The sequence below is a fragment of the Hyposmocoma kahamanoa genome, unplaced genomic scaffold (assembly GCF_003589595.1).
Source record: "Hyposmocoma kahamanoa isolate Upper Pololo Valley unplaced genomic scaffold, ASM358959v1 92, whole genome shotgun sequence".
Lineage (NCBI taxonomy): Eukaryota > Metazoa > Arthropoda > Insecta > Lepidoptera > Cosmopterigidae > Hyposmocoma > Hyposmocoma kahamanoa.
This window is the reverse complement of record NW_020654748.1, coordinates 15,201,547-15,223,787: the sequence shown is the minus strand read 5'-3', so window position 1 is coordinate 15,223,787 and position 22,241 is coordinate 15,201,547. Positions and strand designations below refer to the sequence as shown.

The window sequence follows — 22,241 nt, the reverse complement described above, 5'->3', positions numbered from 1 at the left end:
ACTGGTTGTATGGGGTATAAATTTAACTACATTATTCCCATAGGGATGTGTTACCATCCATTACTACGAAATTTAGGATGGAAAATTTGAAACGAGAAAATGCTCAACTCAATGTACATTATTTTGAGATTGGTGCCATCGTAAATTGTACAAAATTCGTAATACCAGCAATTGTTGCTGAATATTATCTTTAAGTAGTATTCGTAATTATATTTATGTTTCAATTGTAAACTGTACTCAAGAGCATTTCAACATACTCCACGTGTGAATGAAGTTAATTATTTTTTGATTATTCATTCATTCTTAAGCGATGTAGGTGTTCAGAACCGGAGTAGCTCAGTGAAAGAGCGGTTGCTTCTTAATACAAAGGCAAACTATTCGAATTCCGCCTTCCCTGTTCCATCATCGGGAGTTTGGACGTAGGCGAGGGTTCGATTAGGATTCGCACGAAACGTTTTGCTTCCACATTTATATGGGGAACGATCATGGAGTGGAATTCCCCTGGACTTGTTACCTGAACGGTGTATAATTGAGTCGATCAGCACTAAAAAATGTTTTTTAAATTTATTCATTTTTATGGACAACTCATACTTGACCAAATAATTGACTATGTCATCATGTTTTTATTCAATTAAAATATAGTTTTATTACTTTATTTGTATCAATTTTACCATCTGTTAACTTATTGTTACTTCTTACAGTAGGAAAACTAAAGCCTCACTACTAATGTCGTTATTAAAGTATGGCACCGTTTAATGTAAACATTTTGGATATTTATAATTTTGTTTTGCAAAAGTTATTGATGTCGATTTACTCATTAGGTTACGTACTTTCGATATCAGTTTGAAGTTTTTTGATATCCCTTATATTTATGAAATAATCCACTGGGCACATTTAACGTTTACACCTTGTATGATAAAAGTTAATTGAAATGTAACATAAAATAAAAAATAACGTTTTATACTTATTAATTAATGTATAAATTAATAATATATTTTAATAATCTCGATGTAGCGGGATTTTTTATATACAAGAGTGCGTTCCATGTTAGTAAACTACTAAATTATAGGTACACAAGCATGCATCATTGTTAGTAGCAGTAAAAGTTTCTTGTGAAAGAGTTCGCCCGGGGAGGTATTGTGTGAGTATTACTGCTTTCCGGTTTTGAAGGGTATGTCGTGGCGGTATGTTCCTGGTGAAACTACAGGCACCTGAAACTTGTCAATTTTATGTCTCAAGGTGACGGGTGCCGTGGCAGCGACTCTCAAATCTTTGCGATTTAAAGCTTTTACTGGCGCCAACTGTTATGGATAGGCGTGTCTACTACCAGGCGCATGTCTTGTTCCGTCCCGTTACTTGATATCATAAAAAAGATCCTATTATCTGACTACTTGTAATAATGCAATTCTTAATTCTTGCATTATTATATATTATGTCTCTCATTAGATCGTGTACAAAAGGCTACTTGCGTATTGCATTCGTAATATTTAATAAAAGACGAATAATAAAATTGCTTCGACTAATTTACAAAGAGATACATATCTTTTTTAATTTATTCTGTTTTTTAATGAATGACTGCGGGCGTGGGCATACGCATTCATTTTTAATTTGGCTTTGCTTGCAATTGTTGTTAATGATATTTATTATAAGCAATCACTATTATTAATAATGATTGTTCATAAATGGTTTGCCGTTGTAAATGCAGATGTAGCTGACAAGTTATAGTCGGTTACAAAACTAACTTAATAGGGAGAGGATTAGACAATTGTACGTACTCGAACAAATCTATAGTTACACATGGAAAATTGATCGCAATTTTAACGTTAACATGATAGTTAACGTAATTGTTGTGTATTCTTTAGTGTTTTCAAATGCCATAATTGCCTACGAATTTGAATAAAATAACTTCATTATTTTAATTTCAATAAAATAACTTCATCATTTTAATTTCAATAAAATAACTCCATTATTTTAATTTCAATAAAATAACTTCATTATTTTATTCAATGGTAGTAAAACATCATGATATTCAATAAACTAAATACGTACTTCAATGCTTTCCGGCTTGGAAGTTCTACAATTAGTTGATGTCAATAGATACCGACCTAAAAGCTCTTCTTCAATCCATCCTCAACGTCCATCTCACCTACAAAGCCTGAACGCAAGCTACCTTGCCGATCAGATACGGTGGTTTAGACATCGGGAGCATATTCGCCATAGCTCTTCCGGTCTTTTTTTTTCAATCGACAACACGGCCAACTTAGTAAGCTCTTAGTAGGCCAACAAACTGCCAAGTGACGTGGTTAATTGCGTCCAGAAACGCTTTGAACCAGTCTTACCCCAATTCTCCGCCCGACCACAAAATTCAAAGGAGCTGGGATAATGTACTGTGCAAAATGACTTTAATGAATCACTGCACCCCAATATCCCGAGTACGTTCGGATGTGGCATCTAGGCGGGAATCTGCATTGCCACTGGCTACACGCTATCCCTTCGTATCTTCCGGCATGCAACCGTTAATGACATCGTCCGTCAGGGCTTAGCTAACGTTTGGTTAATGTGTCCACTATACTCGAGCCAAGCGGCATGTCGTGAACTGATGGCAAACGCTCGAGCGGAATGACTCTCATCTCTTGGAGTATGAGACGGGCCCAGATGGGGATATCACGGGGCTACCTCCGCAGCTGAGCTGGTGGAAAGAAAAAAGAGAAATACGTACCTGTACAAAAAGACTTTAAATGACTTAATGAATCACTGCACTCCAATAGACCGAGTACGCCTGGAAGTGGCGTCCAGGTGAGGACATGCATGGCCACTGGCCACACGCTTTCCCCTCGTATCTTCGGGACATCGGGACAGGGCCTCAGCTTCGACTATCTACTGACAGTCTTTGTAGTCGAAACCCTTTGCCCATGAGGTCCCGATGCCCTTCTTCTCCAATCACTTTTGTAAATAGATTTTCTAATAACCTTGTCGTAAACCGATAATTGCTTATCTACCCCATCGCTTAATGTCCTCCGCACATTGTTAGATCTTGATCATCGCCTCTCTACTTTGTCTTCGTGTTTTTCCTCTCATAAATCCTCCTTAATAAGTAAAATTCTCAACATCTTGCGGCAAACGATACTCCAACGATATGTACCGCGATAACTAAATACGGGTATAATGACCGATATCAAACCTGAAGCATTTTGGAGTATGAACTTTCCGATACGAAGTTAAAACATCTATCGTTGCTTCGTTTTGCTAACTTCGTGGTAGACTTCCTGTTTACGAATGGTATTAATTTGTGCCTTACAATTCCTTTTACTGCTAGGATTCTATATCACGTGCCCGTGAGGGTCTTGTACAATAGTCCTTCTTTTTTTACTGGCATCAATTATGTGTTCAAACTTGTGATTTTAATGATATCTACGTATGTTCAGAGGTGGAAGTATCACCACCTTAGACATTGTTGTACAAAATCTGTTTAGTTGTAATAAATACCATAAATTATTATTATTGTTATTGCTAATTACTAGAGACATCGGTTGCTTTACTTCCGATCAGGCGAATCGGTTTGAATAGGTACTATAGAAATAAGGTAAAATAGCCTTAACGTCTTTTGATATATTTATCTAAACTATGTGTGTACATTTTCGTAATCTGAAAATTGTAACTAGTTAATAGACCACTATGTTGTATTTGTGCAACTTATGAGTGGATAATAGAATAACGTGTACCTCGTAACATTTACAGCGATTTCGGATTGAAATTACTAAATGGTTCAACTCACCGTGTTCGTGTTCTACAAACTGTACTGAATAGTTATAAGCATAACTCGGTTAATAGCTGCCGGTGGTAGAAGAGACGTGTGTGAACCTCACGTTCGAGCGATGGCATAACAAAAAATATCAGCACAAAGCAACCCTGGTACGTATAAATGGAATATTTGGATCCCACGCTAAACAGTAGCATTTTGAGAACTCCGCGAGCAGTTGGATTTGTCTAAATTAATTAAGGTAACAAAAAGTTTTAAGCGCCCAAAAGTATTGAGTAGTTTGAAGTGTGTGCTTTGTTGTTCGTGTAACTTGTATGATAATTAAAAAATCGGAGATAATTAAAAAATGAAATCATAGTACTTGAGGGACCGAGCATAATTAACTATTAAAAAAAATTAATAATTATTAATAATTTTTAATATAAATGCTTAAATAACCTTTTCCATCGGTGCAATTACGGAATATTACAATAAGATAATTATTAATGCAGTCTATAAATAAATAATTTTGTTTCTTGTTTTGCATTTGACATCTTATTGTGCTCATCTATCGTATTTTCGTCTAAGATTTTCGCAATTATTTTCTGAAAATTAATAATTTATATTATTAATTTTCAGAAAACATATGAACGACATGTAAACATAGCCATAATGAGTACTCTAGATAAACAAATGACTACGTTTAACAATGATTTCTTGTGTCTAACGATCATATTGTAATTACGGTGCTTTGATTTGAGATCATAGCTCTCATAGTATTTATTACTTATAAATCAACCATACATGTATCACACCTGGATCCCAATGGTTCAAGTAGATACTATAAACCTTCACGTTCCTGACATATTGCATGGCATCTGTCTTTTAATCGACTGAAAAAAAAAGGATGAGGTTCTCTATTCGTACTCGTACTGTATTTTGATGTGTGTATGTAGCGTGATTACTCCGACATTTGTAACTGATTTCGATAATTCTTAACTCCAGTGGTCAAATTTGAAGATAATATTCCACCTTTTAGAGTCGCAAATTAGGGGACGAAACCATTTCACCCATTTTCCGTTAGCCGATTTCATTAAACAAAAGGTACGATTAGCTATACACCTAGTATTAGGCAACACTCTCATTTCTAAAGTATTTTCCTTAATTTTGCACTTTTTACCTCCCGGTATTTAGAGCTTATTAGAGTTGTGACTAGGACACCCTGATAACTTTTGTTACTCATTTGGTTACTCATAAAGGCGTGCAGAGCTCCATTATCTGAATTCTGGTTTGCACTTTCCTTTACACTTATTATCTCTTGTTATTAGACTACCTAGAAACGCAAATAGTAGCAGTAGAGCTTCTTGTGAAAGAGTTCGTCCAGGGAAGTACTGTCACCTTACCTATTTCTGCCGCCAATCAGTAATGTTGGCATTACTGTGTTCTAGTTTTGCAGAGTAAGGGTGCTGGTGAAATTACAGGCACATGGGACTTGTCAACTTATGTCTCAGGGATGCTTACTGTCTCAGGGTGACGGGCGCAGTGGCAGTCCTTCTCTATTCTTCTTCACTAGACCTAGGTTCTCGATATCAATAATTTTTCTAGCACTTTCATACCTTTTAATCAAATCTATTTCTTATTGCATGTTTTGTCTTTACCTGTAGTCATATTTTAATATCGTTTTATGCGTTTCACAAATTGCTATTCTTTTCCTTGCACCCTCATTTGTTTACTATTTATTGTTCCAATTTCAGATGTTACGCATATTCACCTGCGTGCTGGTCTACATGACTCTGGCAAACGCTCAGGCTCCCTATGGTTCCACTCCATTACCAACTCCTTTTTCACGTCCTACGCCTTCCACTTTTCCCTCGACTCTCCCCACGACTATACCTTCTCTTACTCCGACAGCCTTCCCATTTGGCCCTAATTCTAGATCACTTAGTCCTGGCTTTAATAACCCATACTATAATCCTACTACTGGACCTGCTGTACCTATTTTGTCTTACTCGAGTGAACAACTTGGAGATGGCACTTATTCGTACAGGTAACTTTGTAGTTCAGTTTGTAGTATTGTGTCAATTTTAAAATTAAAATGAATCTTATTAATCCTTAGTAGCTACGAAGCAGCTTATGTGCGACGCAGTCTATGTGGATACTGTAGCCCCATCCCATGTCCTTACAAGCGAGGATGGCGCAGGCTCTATCGCCAGAGTGGCCGAAAAATGCAAAAGCCGCAAATACCTATACCTTACCAAATACCAACCTTGCTCAGTGCTACAGCTTTGTGCCTTTTGCGGTTGTTAACTTTGGGTCCCCGGGGGCCACAGGCGAAACTTCTAGCAAACGAGCTATCAGATCGCCACGTTGAAACCTCCGGTAACCACAAAGCTGGCAGTTATTTCCGCCAAAGTTGAGACATTCTGAGAGGAAACGTTGCCAGCCTTCTGGTCACAATGCCCCAGGGTACAGCCTTCGAGAAAATGTTCTACTTATATACTTTCAAATACTATATTATATTTACATTACCTATCTTATGTCGAAAAGTATTTTTTCTAATAATTATGTTTAAAGAAATCTACCAGATTGAGGAATACGGAATACATATAAGTGGAAATAAATAAGTAAAAAGTGTATGTATAGGTTTTTGATGACTTTGGTTTTGATACACATTAGATCTATATTAATAACTATACTCGTACGTATAACTCGTACAAGTGTAAATACTGATTTATATTTGTACGAGTAATATAAAAGACATCTTTTAATATAAATAAAAACTTATATACCACTATTACATATTTATGCTTACTTACTCATCAATCACAAGGAAATGTAATCAGTACACCTTGACCAGTTGCATATTTCCAGTTTCTCGACGGCCGACGGCAAGCAGGTCCAAGAGAACGGATACTTGAAGGATGCCTACATCGACAACGCTGGCGAACCCCAAGGAACGCAGGTTGGTTTCTATATTTTGCCTATCTTATCAACACCTGTCAGAAAACAATCCGAAAACACCTGTCTGTATTCTTTAAGTAGATAGATTCAGTAGATTTGGAAGATAGAATATTCTATTGAAGAACAAAACCTTGTTTTGAAAATTTAGTTTTAATTAAATGCAGATTATATTAATAAGTATTAGCACTAAATCAGAATGAGTCAAATCAGGCATTTACACAATAATTGTATATGTATTATCCTTCATCACCTTTGAAAGTAAGTTTTAAAAATCGCTGTTCGCTTTTGTCGTGTAATAGTAAGGTTAAGTGTCGTAAGGGTGCCGATAAAAATTAACCGATTATGACATTCATTACCATAGTCTTAACGATGCCGTTATTTGATGAATATCAATATATTTTTATTGAGTTAATGATCGAATCCAGACGGTCAATTTTCGTACGCTGTAATTTTTTTCTCATATTTCAAATTATAACTTACTATAGAAATTTTATAGAAACAGCAGAAAAATTATTAAATCTTAATTGTAAAAAGAATATATTGGTACTGAAAATTTATTCGGTTTACACTTTAACTACATTATGCACGTTTCACTGATACACTATACCGGTCTGCCAGGACTTTGTGTCAGACTTGTGACTGGTTGGTTAAACCTTAATTGTTCAAGATTATATTGATACTGAAAATAAGATTTGTAAACTAAAATGACTGAATGAAATATTTATATTACCAAATATTTCGTTTTAATGACTGCACTCAAAACACAATGGAAGAGGTTTTAAAGCTACATTGGTTGGAACAACGGAATGCACAACTACTTTTTATGAACAATTACTTTTTTAATTTCAATGTAAAAATGATGTTATTGTTAAAAGTCAAGATAGATATACACTCATATGTCAATATTTCGCCATCATATTTCCCGTGCATTATACCAATCTCTACTACATCGTTCGTTGCATGTCCAACCCTAAGGACTGGATGAGTATATAGGTGTTGAGGGTTGATTTATGTATGTCAGTCATGAGATTAAGATAACACGGAAAGCGGTTTAAGATCGACATCCGCCATTACTTTCGCTATTTTCGATTTTGAAATAATGTCCTAGAATCTGTTCGCCATTTCTCTACAGTGACATTTTCTTTATCACACGAAAATCAGCTCCTTATATTGATTAGAGATTCCCAATCAAACCTGTTAACTTTAAAAACCAATATTAATTAAAGTAAACCTTTATAGATTAAATAATATAATCTGTCGTACTCATAGTTGTTTAGAAAACTATCATCTGTGCCTCTACCGTGAGACTACAGTGACAGTTATCGTTAGCGACAGCATAAAATGTTTCTATACAAAATCTTGTTCCTTCTTGTGACCGCTAGAGGCGCTGTAATATTTGCCATATACAATTGTGAAGTAATTTACGAGTCGCTAGCGACAACTGTCACAGTAAACTCGTGGTAGAGGTACAGGTTGTTTAGTTTGTACGAGGTTAATCAGTCAATTCTCTTTTTATTATTAGAAATAAAACCTTCCACTAAGTTATCCTTAGTATCTTTTCTAAATAACAGCATTAATTAATTAATTTCATCTTAACTTTTGAGAAATACTCAATCCAGGTGCAAATGTTACTCGATATAGTGTTATTTTGAAAAAAAAAGCGTGAGATCACAGAGCAGGAATGCCACGTGGCAAGAAAAGTAAAAGAAACAATCTTTATTATACGATTGTCGAAAAATGTTTCTTTTTTTAACTTTTTTTCTTATGGTATTAATTGACGTCACGAACAAGATGTGTGCCTGGTATTAAGCGACACGTCTATCGATAACAGTTGTAGTGGCACTCAGAGCTTTAAATGGCAACCATACACTAACATCCTTACCCTCCAAAATCAAACGCAGTAATGCTCGCAATGCTTAGCCGCAGAAGTAGGTACGGTGACAGTACTTCCCAGGATGAAATCTTTCACAAGGAGTTCCACTGTTACTAAATTGAAACAGCTGTTCATCGACTTCTATGGAAATTTCTCTTTTCTATTTCATTTGTTCGTTGCGTTTCGTCAGTTCGTCTATACTGCCGCCGTTAGTTGACAGGGCGCACGTGACTTTTTCAAAAATATTGTTATGTATACTGCCATAATCAGTAAGAAATGGCAAATCTGTCGCTATTTTTATTTTTTGCTATGTGAATGAGGTATGAAGTTACCGCAAGGGAAAAGTAGATATTTCTCTAAGTTCATTTGTTTAAACATTATTTTCTCGATTTCGAGATTTTGTCATAAGCGCCCTTTCGACAAAGGCCGACTATATAGTTTTAATTTAGGTACTATGACATCAATTTACAGACTGTTACACTTCATTAGGTGATGTCCTTTATACACTAAATCGAGTTCATAATGAGTATTTTATGTAAATAAAAATGTATAATGCAAATAGAATTATTATTATCCGTCTTCCCAGGTAGTTCAAGGGAGTTATGCGTACGTGGCTCCGGACGGTACGCCTATACAAGTTAGCTACGTCGCCGACGAAAATGGTAAGTATCTTTTATTCTTCATAAAATTACGTGAATACTTGTTTTGAGATTACGTCATCGAATACCGTTTATCGGCTACAAATTGTCTTCGCTACTTGACTTAAGTTATATTTACAGTTAATTGCATTTTTTTTACGTTTCACACAATTCAGAATGCATTAGAAGGATAATTTTATTTTATATAGAAAAAGTGATCAATCAAAATCAATTTTCAGCTATAAGTTGACATTTATTATTGAAAGAATGAAAAATAGAGACCCTATTTACACGCACAACTATAACATAATGTGGGGCTCACATGGTACCAATGCTATATTGCAGGTTTCCGCCCATCCGGTATCCACATACCAGCGGACGGCAAAGCGCTCTCGCCTCTACCCCCCCTAGATGGCAGGAAAGACAGTGTTATCGATCCATTTAATAGATACGATCCTTACAACAATCATAACCGCTTCAACAACGTGTACAGACCATTCAACAACAACGCTTTTAATCGTTACGACCCAAGATATCCTAACGCCTCGAGATATCCTTATAATTCAAGATACAATAATCAGTTTAACCCCTACCACCGTCACCCTTACGGATACAACAAAGACGCGAAACAAGAAGAAAAGAACGAATCTCCATAAGTTATTCAATAACCTACAAGGCAACGATGTAAATGTATCTTTTATTTTATAATTTTAGTTGTAATTTGTATTGATGCCGTTTGTTATATAATTTGTACAATAAATTACTGGCAATGAATATAAAGCTATCGCAAAATAGTAATTGACTACTGCAATTCATTTAGATAGTGAATTAAATGAACTTTACCATTTACCTGATCTGTTCTATAATATGCATACAAGTACTGAATATAACTTAGAAAAATACTAATTATAAGTATATTAATACTATCTTTGATATCTATATGACTTCAGCTTAGGCGAGACCAACATGACCAACATTTTAGTAGCAGTAGAGCTCATTGTAAAAGAATTCAACCAGGGAACCTGTTTCTGCCGCCAAACAGTAAACAGTGAGCATTACTGCCTTTCGGTTTTGAAGGGTATACCTATATACCTGCTGCTGGTGAAACTACATGCATATAGGACTTGTAAACTTTATGTCTCAGGGTGACGGGCGCAATGGCAGTGCCCCTCAGTTCTTTGCAATTTAAAGCTCTGAGTGGCACTGCAAGTGTAGTGGATAGGCGCATCGCTTACCACCAGGTGTACGACTTGCTCGTCCCGTCACTTGATATAAAAAAATATGTAATTTGTTAATCTACCTTACTAAGTCATGTATTTTGTCATAAAAAGTGGGACGACAATGATCACTTTTTTAATACCTGTAAAAAAATAGGCAGTCATAGACAAGTAAAAATTATTTATGCGCATATAGTTGCCATGGAGAAGAATTTCAGAAGAGCCATATAATTACGTAAGTGTTGCGTCCTACAGCCGTAGGGCGGTCGTTAATCAATGCGATGCCGCCGCGGCCCCTGGAGATAAGTAGTCGAACGCATGCTTCGCTCGCTTTAAAGTACAAAGCAGACGATGTACTTCTTGTCCGTATTTTTAATTCTCTTTACTGTTATGTGCTTTAATTTTCTTAATCTGTATTATTTAAAACAATTATTACATAGTACTGAGAAGATAAGAAAAAAGTACCTATAGCGAAAAAATCTTCAAGGGGTAAGTTACTTGTACAAGCCACTATAGTACTCAAATACAATGTCGTACAATAATAAATAACGCACACACTTCTAGACCCGCACTAAACAAACCCTGTATCATGCCATGGAAACACGCATAGACAATCACAAATTACACCAAAAATCGAGAGAAATAAAAGTAGGTGATACAAATATTTTTCTGGACCCAAATATCGAATCTGGGACCTCTGCGTAGCAGAGCATCTTGGTAACCGTTCCGTTCCGTTCCGTTCGTTCCGTTCGTTCCGTTCCGTTCGGCCACGGAAGCTGTTAAGTAATAATAAACAGGAGGAAAGTTGTGCCTAAACACTAAATTGACGACACTTTTATTATATCGAGTTCTTAGGTTTTCGCGATTGTTACCCATAGAAAATGAAACTATTTTTTAACAGACTTCAAAAAAGGAGGAGGTTCTCTATTCGTCTTTATGTTTTTTTTGTATGTATGTTACGCGATAACTCCGCCATTTGTGAACCTATATTAATGATACTTTTTTTGTTGGAAAGAAGGTACCTTTTTTTTTGACGGGGGGGAAATCTTCCAGTCTGGAGGGAGAGTCCCCACTAAAACCCCTCCGGGTTTCCCTCTCGCCTTTGACTTTTGAGGTCGGTTTTTTAACCGGAGGTTAGGTTATCCGGATTTAAAATACGGAGTCAACCGTGACCACGGGACCTGTAAAGGGCCCGAAACGTTGGTTTATTTGAAAAAAACAAATATACAACATTTAAATCCGGAAAAATAGTTTCATTTCCAACACTTTAATTTGTTTACCTAAGGACGTTACTCCCTGCGAGCATTCGTTTTGATGCAACATTTTTAAGTGAGGACTTTGTAACGAACTCATGTTACATGTGGTAGCAATTTATTTGAGTCTACGACTTTGTTACAAATTGTGTACACTTAATCGTAAAATATGCTCCGTGTTAATTTGAATTTTATAAGTGCCTTCAATTTTTTTTATTGAATCAATAAGCTATTGAAGGGCTGGTAATATTTTATTAAGAATTGTCACTCAGAGTCACCAAGTGTCATCAACATAAAGATTCTGTAATTATATTATTGTCATTGTCTTCATCAACCCAATTATGTGTTCCACAATCATGTGTTGGGTATGCATCTCCTCTCAGGCAAGGTTTTAGGCCATAGTCCACTACGCTAGCCCAATGCGGGTTTGCGACTTGACACGTTTTTCGAGAGTTGCTCCTAAACATTCTTCGACATGCAGGTTAAATCACGATATTTTTTTTCTTTACCGTAAGCTCATGGTAAATTTCGAATTAAATTTCGCAAATAAATTCCGAGAAAGTCGGAGGTGCGAGCCCGGATTCCGACCCACAGCCTCTGCTTGACAGGCCATAGGTCAAACCATTAGACAATTATTATTATTATCATTGTGTAAAACTGAAATTTGTCGGAATTGAGAAAGGTTGAAAAAGTATACAAGATTTACACCAACAGTGGAGATTTAACTTTTATATAATTTACGTCAGGCAAATACGGCGTTCAAATACAGCTTTGTTAGAATTAAATAAAGATCTAACAACTGTTTGCAGAGCTTCTAATTAGTTTGTCATTCATTAGATATAATGATAGCAACCACTGTCCTGTACGTCTTATCTTTTGCAATTTAAAGTGCATGTTAACTGTTGACAATGACAACAATACCACTAAGTATATTAGACAGAAAAGACAAAGCAAAATTCTTTGGAATTATCTATTCCTACATCGTGATTAACTGCCGAAAAGTCACATTTTATGTGATTGTTTCTTGTAGGTTGAAGCGGTATCTCCCATTGTAATGTCTATGAGAGTAACTGGCTACGACATACGATGTAATAAATGCGTAACTTACGAATCTTTGCCAATAAAGTAATGTATATATTATAATCTCCTACAGACATAAAATGTCAACGAGTTTTATATTATTTTTGTACAATATGAACCTCGAAAAGGTAATGTCAATAACTTATTAAAAAATATATATTTAATTATCTTTTGAGTAAAATAGGCTGGAGTTCGTTTACATTTTTTTTATAATGAAGTACACACGCCAGCACATCAAGGTACATATTGACGTATCTTGTTCCGTTGCACTGGAGGCGATTTTCGAACAAAAAAGTGTAGTCTGATGTGCCGTTGCCCGTACAGCAAGATTCATATCATGTTGTATTCAAGATAGACCATAACATAAATGTTTCTCGTACTTATATCTTTTTTTTTTATCGTAATCTTATCGAATAAAAAATAATAATACCGTAAACATTGTACAGATAAAATGAAGTAGATATTAAAGATTATTTTTTGTGTAACCCAAAAAGGATTGTTGAAGTATGTCACCAACAGTCAACTGCGACTGGCTCTGAGATCCGCCGCCTGAGACGCGCCCCACAAGGTCAACGTCGAGCTTTGTTGCTTCTTACACAATATTATAATGACGAACGCTTTTTTTAGAATCTGACGCATATCAAAGATTGTTAAAATTTCGCAGCTTTTCAAGAATAGTGGCCTAAACCAATATAGTTCTTATTTTGTCTTAGTTTTATTACACAACGGCACTCAGAATGGCACTGAGATTCATATTGTTTAAAATAATCACGTGGCAAAGTAGGTATAAAGGCGTATACGATTCGTAAACTTCGCATTTTTTATATTCTGCAGCAATTTTTAAACCATCTTCCTGATTGAGTGGCTGGTTCAAAAGGGCTCTCGATAATATTTTCAGCATTGCAGCACCTTATAAATCTGAATCGATTTCACGTTTACATTACAACATCATTTCGCTTTATATATGAAATGAATGTGATGATATTGCAATAAATCAAGTTAACATGAAAGTATTTAGGTATATTGCTCTTTTCCTGTAAACCGTTAACAAATCGTAACGTGAGTGGTAGGAGGCACAGGCATTTAAAGTAAACCGGAATTTTATTATTTTCAGACGATTTAAAATCGCATTCTATAGAATGCTATTATTTTGACTTATAAGTCAAAATAATTTTATCTTATTATTCTAGAAGATTGGTTTCTATTACGTGATAATAATATTAACAACTATTTTTGCTTGGACCAAACGAGTCGAGCGCTTACATACATTTCATTATGTCAGATAAAAAAAGACAGCAAAAAAAAATCTGGAATATTTGCTTTGTTGCTTTTATGTAATATTAGAAGTAATATATGCTACATTTCATCCTACACAAATCATACAACTGTTACATGCAATTTATTTACCTATAAATTAGTTGGATTTTTCATACAAAAGACATCAACGAGTGCGATCAATGTATTCTCATGGCCAGTGAGAAAGATTTCCGACGATAATAAAGCACCGCGCTTACATGTACGCTCGTAAACTGTTGTTTCAAGGATCTCACTTTTATGTATTTCATATAATTTTCGTACGAGACAGTGAGTTTGTTGTATATCACATGAGTATTGAATAACTTTAATGTTGTTCTTTAGGTTTTGTGAAGGAACTATTTTTATAGATAAGAATAAGAATAAGAATACTTTATTGCGTAAGCACCGAGACACACATGATCTTAAAATTAAAATAGAACATTATAGACTTTAAACTAAAATACAGGACTTACAACAAAAGTTAAAACATAATTATAATGATTAAAAAAAAAAAAAAAAATAGAGACTATTCATTTTCTTTAAAACATTTCTTTTCGCCATCCTCTATTTAATTTAGCTTTTTATGAAAGTTAATTTATTTATATATAAACTCAACAAGTCTATTAATGATATGGTATAATAATAAAGCCATGTCAGATCACGCGTCAAAATCAAATATTAAAAAAAAAAATTGTAGTGTTTTTTTATTATATTATATTTTTTTTATTTTAAAATAAAATATTAAAAAAATAACTCGAACAACATGAAACAAATTATGTATGTGTGAAATTAAATAACTCTCTTATTTACGTATAAAAACGTTTTCGACTAAGTCGTTCTTAGAATCTATAAACCTCTCTCCTGGAAAGTTGCCATTTTGCAGACGTGACCATAAGGTCCCAATGATGGTAACCAATGGTGGGATGGTCCTATAATATTTATAAATAGTTATCAAAATTAATTTTCTAGTTTTTCATGAGATCTAGATTCGAACTGTAATACCATCGAATTTTAATACCTTTGATTTATCTCGCAACAAGGACCTGCGTGCAAAGAACATAAATACCATAAAGTATGACACCGAAACTGTGACAGCACGTAACTGCCACAAAAATACTCGTATAAATACCTGGGGTAGGTCCACAGTGCATCATTCTCATTGCAACTTGCAGTTGATACAATCATGAAGTGCATTGTAAGTGTTATCGGTTTTTGTATACTACAACTATTTTTTAAATTTTATTAAAACATGCAAACAGTCGACTCTTCCTTGTAGAAAATAGTTAACGCCGCTTATAGCCATTTGCGACATTAAGGAAGTATGCTTAATGTCGTAAATGCATTGGCGGCTATGGGGCATAAGTCTACTGTTTCTGGCTAGCGCAGACTCTACCTGGCAGTTTAGTTACAGTAGAGTTCCTAGTAAAAGGTTTCGTCCAGTGAAGTACTGCCACTTTACCTATTTCCGCCGCCAAGCAATAATGTGTGCACTACGTTCCGGTTTTTAAAGGTAAGGGTCCTGGTGAAATTACAGGTACATGGGACCAGTCAACTTATGTTTTAGTTTGACGGGCGCAGTGGCAGTGGAACTGCTTTGGACAGGCATGTCTCTTATCATCCGGCCGGTTCTTGTTTCTTCTGTCATTGGGATCATAAAAAATTTGAAACACAGCAGTGCCATAAACAGACTTAGTCAGGCGAGTTGTACACAGATTCTACCACCAGTAAGAAGTAGTTTCGATGACATCCAAGAAAGTTTACAAAAGCTCCTTTTTATACTTTAAAGTTTAAAATACAGAGTATTATTTTTATTATGTTGTGGTAAACGATACGCCTGTCCACAACAGTTGCTGTGCCACTCAGAGTTGTAAATAGCAGATCTGAGGAGCACTGACACTACCCGCGTTACCATGAGGCATAAGGTTGATATGTCCCATTTGCCAGAAGTTTCAACAGCACCCATACCCTTCAAAACCGGAACGCATAAATGCTCACATTACTGCTTGGCGGCATAAATAGGGTATGGTGGCAATACTTCCCTGGCTTATTTGCCACTCCTGTCGCACTGCAGAAAAATTACGTTCAAGTGTAGATTTTAAGATTTTTTGTTTATTTACTAAAAGATATTTAGTTTTTTTTTATTTTTCTCGTCATATTTCAGTTCTATCCTCTAAGTATTTCAGTCAAACTGCATTGATATATTGGAAGGAAAATATATTTTTTTTAATTTTCACCCTTTTATTTGGGTAGGTAAAGGTTTCACCATGCAGCCTCTTCATACAAATTCTGTCCTTCCTTGTATTATTGGAAAAAGCAACAAGCGCCTTTTCTGTACTTTAATTCTTTGTGTTTATTTCATATGTCATGAAGAGTAGATGTTATGTAACTGTATATGACAGGATAAGCTTCTATGTTTTTCAATAGGTCGTCTGTTCATTGACAAGAACAACAACAAGTGACTGTCCACTAGGCTAATTCTATCACATTTTTTTCTCAAAGGAGAATAACACTTAAACACATAATGAGATAAGCTCACATAATACTACTTAGGATTACTCCATGTGTACTTTTAAAATGATTTCAGCTAACTATATGCCTGATAGTGAGCGGTGCTTGGGCGGATGTAGGCTTCGGTCCCTATCAAGCACAACAGCAGTACACCACTGAGCCCATCCCTATTATCAGACAAGAGCAGATAATCAATCCAGACGGATCATACAGATATAGGTTAGTACAGTTGGTACCTTACTTAACTCACTTAACTCAATTATACTGGGTCCCATGGCTACGCCACATGGAGGGAAAATACCTTAAATATCGTAGATAGAAAATTTTACTGAAAGCAGACTTCATTTTGATTTTAAAAACAATTTGAACTGCATTCAAAGATTTGTTTAATAATCACCTGTCGGAACCGGGAATCGAACCTGCCAAGTGTGAGAAAAACACACTTATAATTTTACTATACTGATCAAAAGCCTCAATCATACGGATTGTTTTCGTCTAAATAACACAGCATCTCAAATAAAAGGAAGACCATGAAATTTGACGTGAAATTTAAAATTTTGTTCAGGAAAATGAATAAATAGTTTTTTTTCTGACCGGCTGCGCTTATAATAACTGACATTATCATTTCAGAAAACCATTGAGTCTTTCGATAAGTAAAATAAAATTACAGGTGTTTTTTTCACATTTGGCGGGTTAGATTCCCGGTTCAGACTGGCGATTATTCAAAAATCTTTGAAAGCAGTTCGAATTGTTTTTAAAATAAAAACAAAGTCTTCTTTCAGTGAAATTTTCTGTCTACGGTATTTAACGTACTTTCCCTCCGTGTGGCAAAGCCGTGGGACACCCTATATATGTACCCTAAACAAACGCGGAATGCCCACAAGACGTGATGAGACGAGCGTGTTCTCACGTGTAAACGTTTATATGTTTTAGTTATGTTTTTTAAGATATGAGTTACATTCATTCGATATAAACTCGGTGCGTATGTTAAGTTATTTATTCGCTATTGTAGTATGCCCTTAGTAGTAGTAGAGTTCCTTGTGAAAGGGTTTGTCCAGGGAAGTACTGCCACCTTACCTAATTCTGCCACCAAGCAGTAATGTCAGCATTACTGTGTTCCGGTTTTGAAGGGTAAGGCTGCTGGTGAAATTACACGCAAATGGGACTTGTCAACTTACGTCTCAGGGTGACGGGCGTAGTGACTGTGCCCCTAAGATCTTTGCGATTTAAAGCTCTGAGTAGTACTGCAACTGTTATGGAGAGGCGTGTGGCTTATCATCAGGCGCACGCCTTGATCGTTCCGTCACTTGATGGTAATAAAAAAACATGTTTTTACCAAATCATTCTATAAAATATACTTGTGGCTGTCTAATAATATAAAATATCAAGTTAGTTTTTCTATGATCTGCATTACAGCTAACAACTTGTTACTTTAAAAAAAAGCTTAATTATCTTGTGTGTTTTGTTAAGGCCTATGCATGTGAAGAACATAGGTAGAATATATGGAATTTGTACAGCACATATTCTATTTTAATATTTCAAAGTCATATTAAAAAAACTGAATGTGATGATATGTTAATATATCCATCAATGAAATTACAATAATTAACAACTGAATATGATTAATATTTACCATCACGAATATTTTACTCTTATTGCAAACCGCAATGATTTAGCGCGTTGTATTGCATTGTTAATTATAATTGTACATAAATATTAAAATTGTATTAACTTACGCAAATGAAAATGTCATGGCAAAGTTAAGTCAGTTGAGATACAAATGGTAGGTGGTCATTGCGAAGACCATGCGAGATCGTTCGCAATGATGCTTATACAATGTAATAAGGTCTTTAAACGAAAGTGAATTTCCAAGGACCTTCCAATTTATATACAGACTGTGTCAAAAGTAAAATTCTTCGACAATTAACATGATCAAGTATTAAAACAATATAAATTTTTCAATATAAACAATATAAATAATAGTATTATCAGCTACTTTCGACGGTTGCATTGGGTGGGGCTAGAAATTAAATCTGTTGAAATTCTTTGTTGAGAATTGTACCTTATATCATTTTCATACTGTTCAAATGTGCAGTTTAGAAACGTGGCAAAATCTATAGCCTACGACTGAGTAGAATAATAAGTCATCACCATCTTAAACCCATTTATACGTCCCGCTTCTGGGTACGGGTCTCTTCTCAGGCGAATGTAGATAGATAAATAGATAAATTTGCTACGTAATTGCTTGTGTTCAGGAGCATACAGCGTTTACCTATATTTATATTTTTAGTAGCAGTAGAGCTCCTCGTGAAAGAGTTCGTCCAGGGAAGTACTGCCACCTTACCTATTTCTGCCGCCAAGCAGTAATGTCAGCATTACTGTGTTTTGGTTTTGAAGGGTATGGGTGCTGGTGAAATTACAGGCAGGCACATGGGACTTGTTAACTTATGTCTCAGGGTGACGGGCGCAGTGGTAGTGCCCTCATATATCTTTGCAATTTTTTGCAAAGCTCTGAGTGGCACTGTAACTGTTATGGACAGGCGTGTGGCTTACCATCAGGCGCACGACTTGTTCGTTCCGTCACTTGATGGTAATAAAAAAATATATTTTTTCCAAATCATTCTATAAAATATACTTGTGGCTGTCTAATAATATTAAATATCATATTAGTTTTTCTATGGCCTGTATTACAGCTATGAAACAGGCAACGGCATATCAGCTGAGGAGCAAGGATACGTGAAGAACCAAGGCGTTCCCGAACAAGAAGCTCAAACAGCTCAAGGACAATACCAGTACACTGCCCCTGATGGACAGGTAGTTTTTATTAAAGTTACATTTTAAATTCAAGGAATTGCAGTGACCGGAGGTCAAAATGGTCAAAGACTACTTTTAGAGCGATTAATTTTAGTGTAAGTTAGGAAACATTTATATCTCTTATTAAATGTAAACTTCGAAAAAAGGAGGAGGTTCTCAATTCGTCTGTATGTTTTTTCTTTTATTTTTTGTATGTATGTTATGCGAATCCGGCTTTGTGAACCGATTTGGATGATTCTTTTTTTGTTGGAAAGAGGGTATCACAGTTGTGATCCCATTTAAATTTGAAGAAAATATTCCACCTCTAAGGGTGGCAACCTAGAGGATGAAATCCTTCACAAACTGTCTGGTAACCGATTCAATAAAACTTGGCAAATAGTGTAATTCCACGGAGTTTTGAGGTTAGTTTTTTTTAATAATCTGAACTGAAATTACTATATTTCAATTTGTTCTTATATTAAGGACGAACAAACTTGAATATATGTAATGTCAGAAGTGACATATTCGTATTATTTAGAATCTTTCACCTCCGTATATGTTCACTGACCTAATTTTTTTGTGCTTACAGTTGATCCAATTGTCATACATAGCCGACGAAAATGGTTTTCAACCTCAAGGGGCTCACCTTCCTACTCCACCCCCAATTCCAGAGGAAATCAGGAGGGCTTTAGATCATCTAGCTACATTGCCCCCACCAAGTCACGGGGATAGGGACTATAGAATTATAAACAATCTGTAACCTGAAGCTTGTATTAGAAAAACAATTTACTATTCAAGAAACAATAGACGACAGATAGCGCAATGTGTGATATCATATAAAATATGAAGAAAATTAAAAAAAATGTTATATAATAAATTATAGCCGTAAGTTATTGTAACTTTTGTATAGATTGTTATTGATAATAAATATAAACGCTTTGAAACTGTGTTACGAAAGATTTTCATGTTCTCAATGACACGTTTTATTGAAAGTTTAAACTTTAACTACAATGCTTAACGCTTAAACATATCAATAAAAAATTTCATAAAATCTTACGAGTATATAAATGTGTATATTCTAAAACGAGATATTCTTCTTTATATAGTGTTATAATAATAATAAACTGCACATACTCATAGCATCGCGCATCGCAGGCAAACCCTGTATCGCGAGTGCCATGGACACACACATAGACAACCACAAATTCAAGAGAGAAATAAATGTAGGCCATACAAATATTTCTCTCGGCCCGGGACCTCTGCGTGGCAGTCCAGTATGTTAACCGTTCGGCCACCGAGGCAGTTATACCTCCATCAATACAATCAATGTTTCCACTAATGTCAAGTTAAGAGGGAGCAGAGAAAAAATTCCTAATCTTCGATTTGATTTTAGAGGGGTATATCCACTTTAAAGTTAAAAGTAAAATATTGTATGAGTAACTACACGATATATTTAAGCATAGACACTAATCAGAAATATAAAACAATAAAGTTTCCTCGATAGATATAAATCACGAAATGACCTCTAATTTTCACATTTTTTCGATTCATCCTCGAAATGCTACAGGTTATTAGGACAAAAATTAGATAATTAATTATATTTATGTATGATCGAGAACTGTCACTACGGATTTTTTTAAATCCCTTTAGTTTTAGAGTTATTCCGCTAAAACGAATTTGATACTTTTAATGCGCAAAATTCAACATCTCCTGTCGCATGTCACGCGAAATTCAGGCATATATTTGTTTCACAAATTTGGGCGGAGCCAACGTCAAAACTTTTTTGGCATGCTCCCTCTAAAGGGAGACATGCGTATTACTCACAATTTGACCGGTGAATTGCGATAGAATTCGCTTAGTAAAGAACCTACAACAACAGACGACATACACAGACTATTATAGAAATAAAACGAGATCAAATACATCAATGTAATAATAGAAACAGTGTACTTGTCAAACTAGCAATATCTAATATTGTGTAACACTTTTTAGTTATAGGAAAATAATAATAGACGCAGTCGACAAAGTTAAATAGTGCCCTGAAGCTCAACCTACGATACGTAAGCCTATTTTGTGGATAGGTCGTAAAATAATACCACATGTATAGATATGGTAGCCTATGTTAAAATGAGTAAGTCAAGTAGTACATTATAAATATCAACACAACGTATGAAAAAAGCCGCCAATATTTTGAAGAAAAACCAAAAATGTTAGAATAGCGTTTTTAATATTTTGAGAGGTGTCAATTTACTTTTTTAAATATTCCCTGCTGCAAAGGTTTACCATTTATAATGCCACCGTTGACATCATCGAAAAAAATAACCAGCACAATATTCAAAAAATGGTAACAAGGTAAATAAGTTACGTTCATTAAATATTCAAATTAGTGCCTAGTGAACAGTTTATATTTTCAAAAAACAAATATAATATGTATAGGTAAAACATTGTGAGCAATGCCCAGATGACAAGTGACAAAGAAGTAATGATTGTTGGCTGACAAAAAATTTAAATCATTGTCATAAAGGTTAGGTTTGCTAAACCTATACTTTTCACGGATGAAACTGTATTCTAAAAGGTATGAGGTACTTTGAAAAGGATCCAAGAAACAATTAGTAGGCTGTGGTTCCCTAAATGTGATTTATTGGGTAGTGAAATATGCTGCAAGTTTTTTATTATTTTAATTTATTTTTTTAATTTAATCATTATAAACTCGTGATTTAAAGAACAATTACTGTCCATATCAGGAGCTAGAGGTAGAACCATCGGAGTTGGCTAACAAGTGGTCGGTTCACTTTCCCCGTCGTGTCAAGGTCGCCGCCGCTGCCCATCAATTGCCATTGCGTCGAACCCGCCGACAACTGCCAGAATTATATAGAATTCAAT

At 35.2% G+C, this 22,241-nt stretch overlaps 1 protein-coding gene across 1 annotated transcript; it reads left to right on the top strand.

Annotated features, from left to right (window-relative positions):
* Nucleotides 1-3,971: 3,971 nt before the first annotated feature.
* On the top strand, nt 3,972-20,294 carry LOC113236755. Its single transcript, XM_026472923.1, has 8 exons — nt 3,972-4,001; nt 5,494-5,786; nt 6,611-6,701; nt 9,160-9,235; nt 9,557-9,864; nt 16,642-16,784; nt 19,259-19,379; nt 19,948-20,294. The coding sequence occupies exons 2-8, from the start codon at nt 5,494-5,496 to the stop codon at nt 20,116-20,118; spliced, it is 1,203 nt and encodes a 400-aa protein (XP_026328708.1). The 5' UTR covers nt 3,972-4,001; the 3' UTR covers nt 20,119-20,294.
* Nucleotides 20,295-22,241: the final 1,947 nt, after the last annotated feature.

Bases quoted from the DNA above. Each gene is read 5' to 3' on its own strand.
- LOC113236755 (XM_026472923.1), top strand. From the start codon at position 5,494: ATGTTACGCATATTCACCTGCGTGCTGGTCTACATGACTCTGGCAAAC. The intron at 5,787-6,610 runs GTAACTTTGTAG...GCATATTTCCAG, and splicing joins GATGGCACTTATTCGTACAG to TTTCTCGACGGCCGACGGCA. The intron at 16,785-19,258 runs GTTAGTACAGTT...CCTGTATTACAG, and splicing joins GACGGATCATACAGATATAG to CTATGAAACAGGCAACGGCA.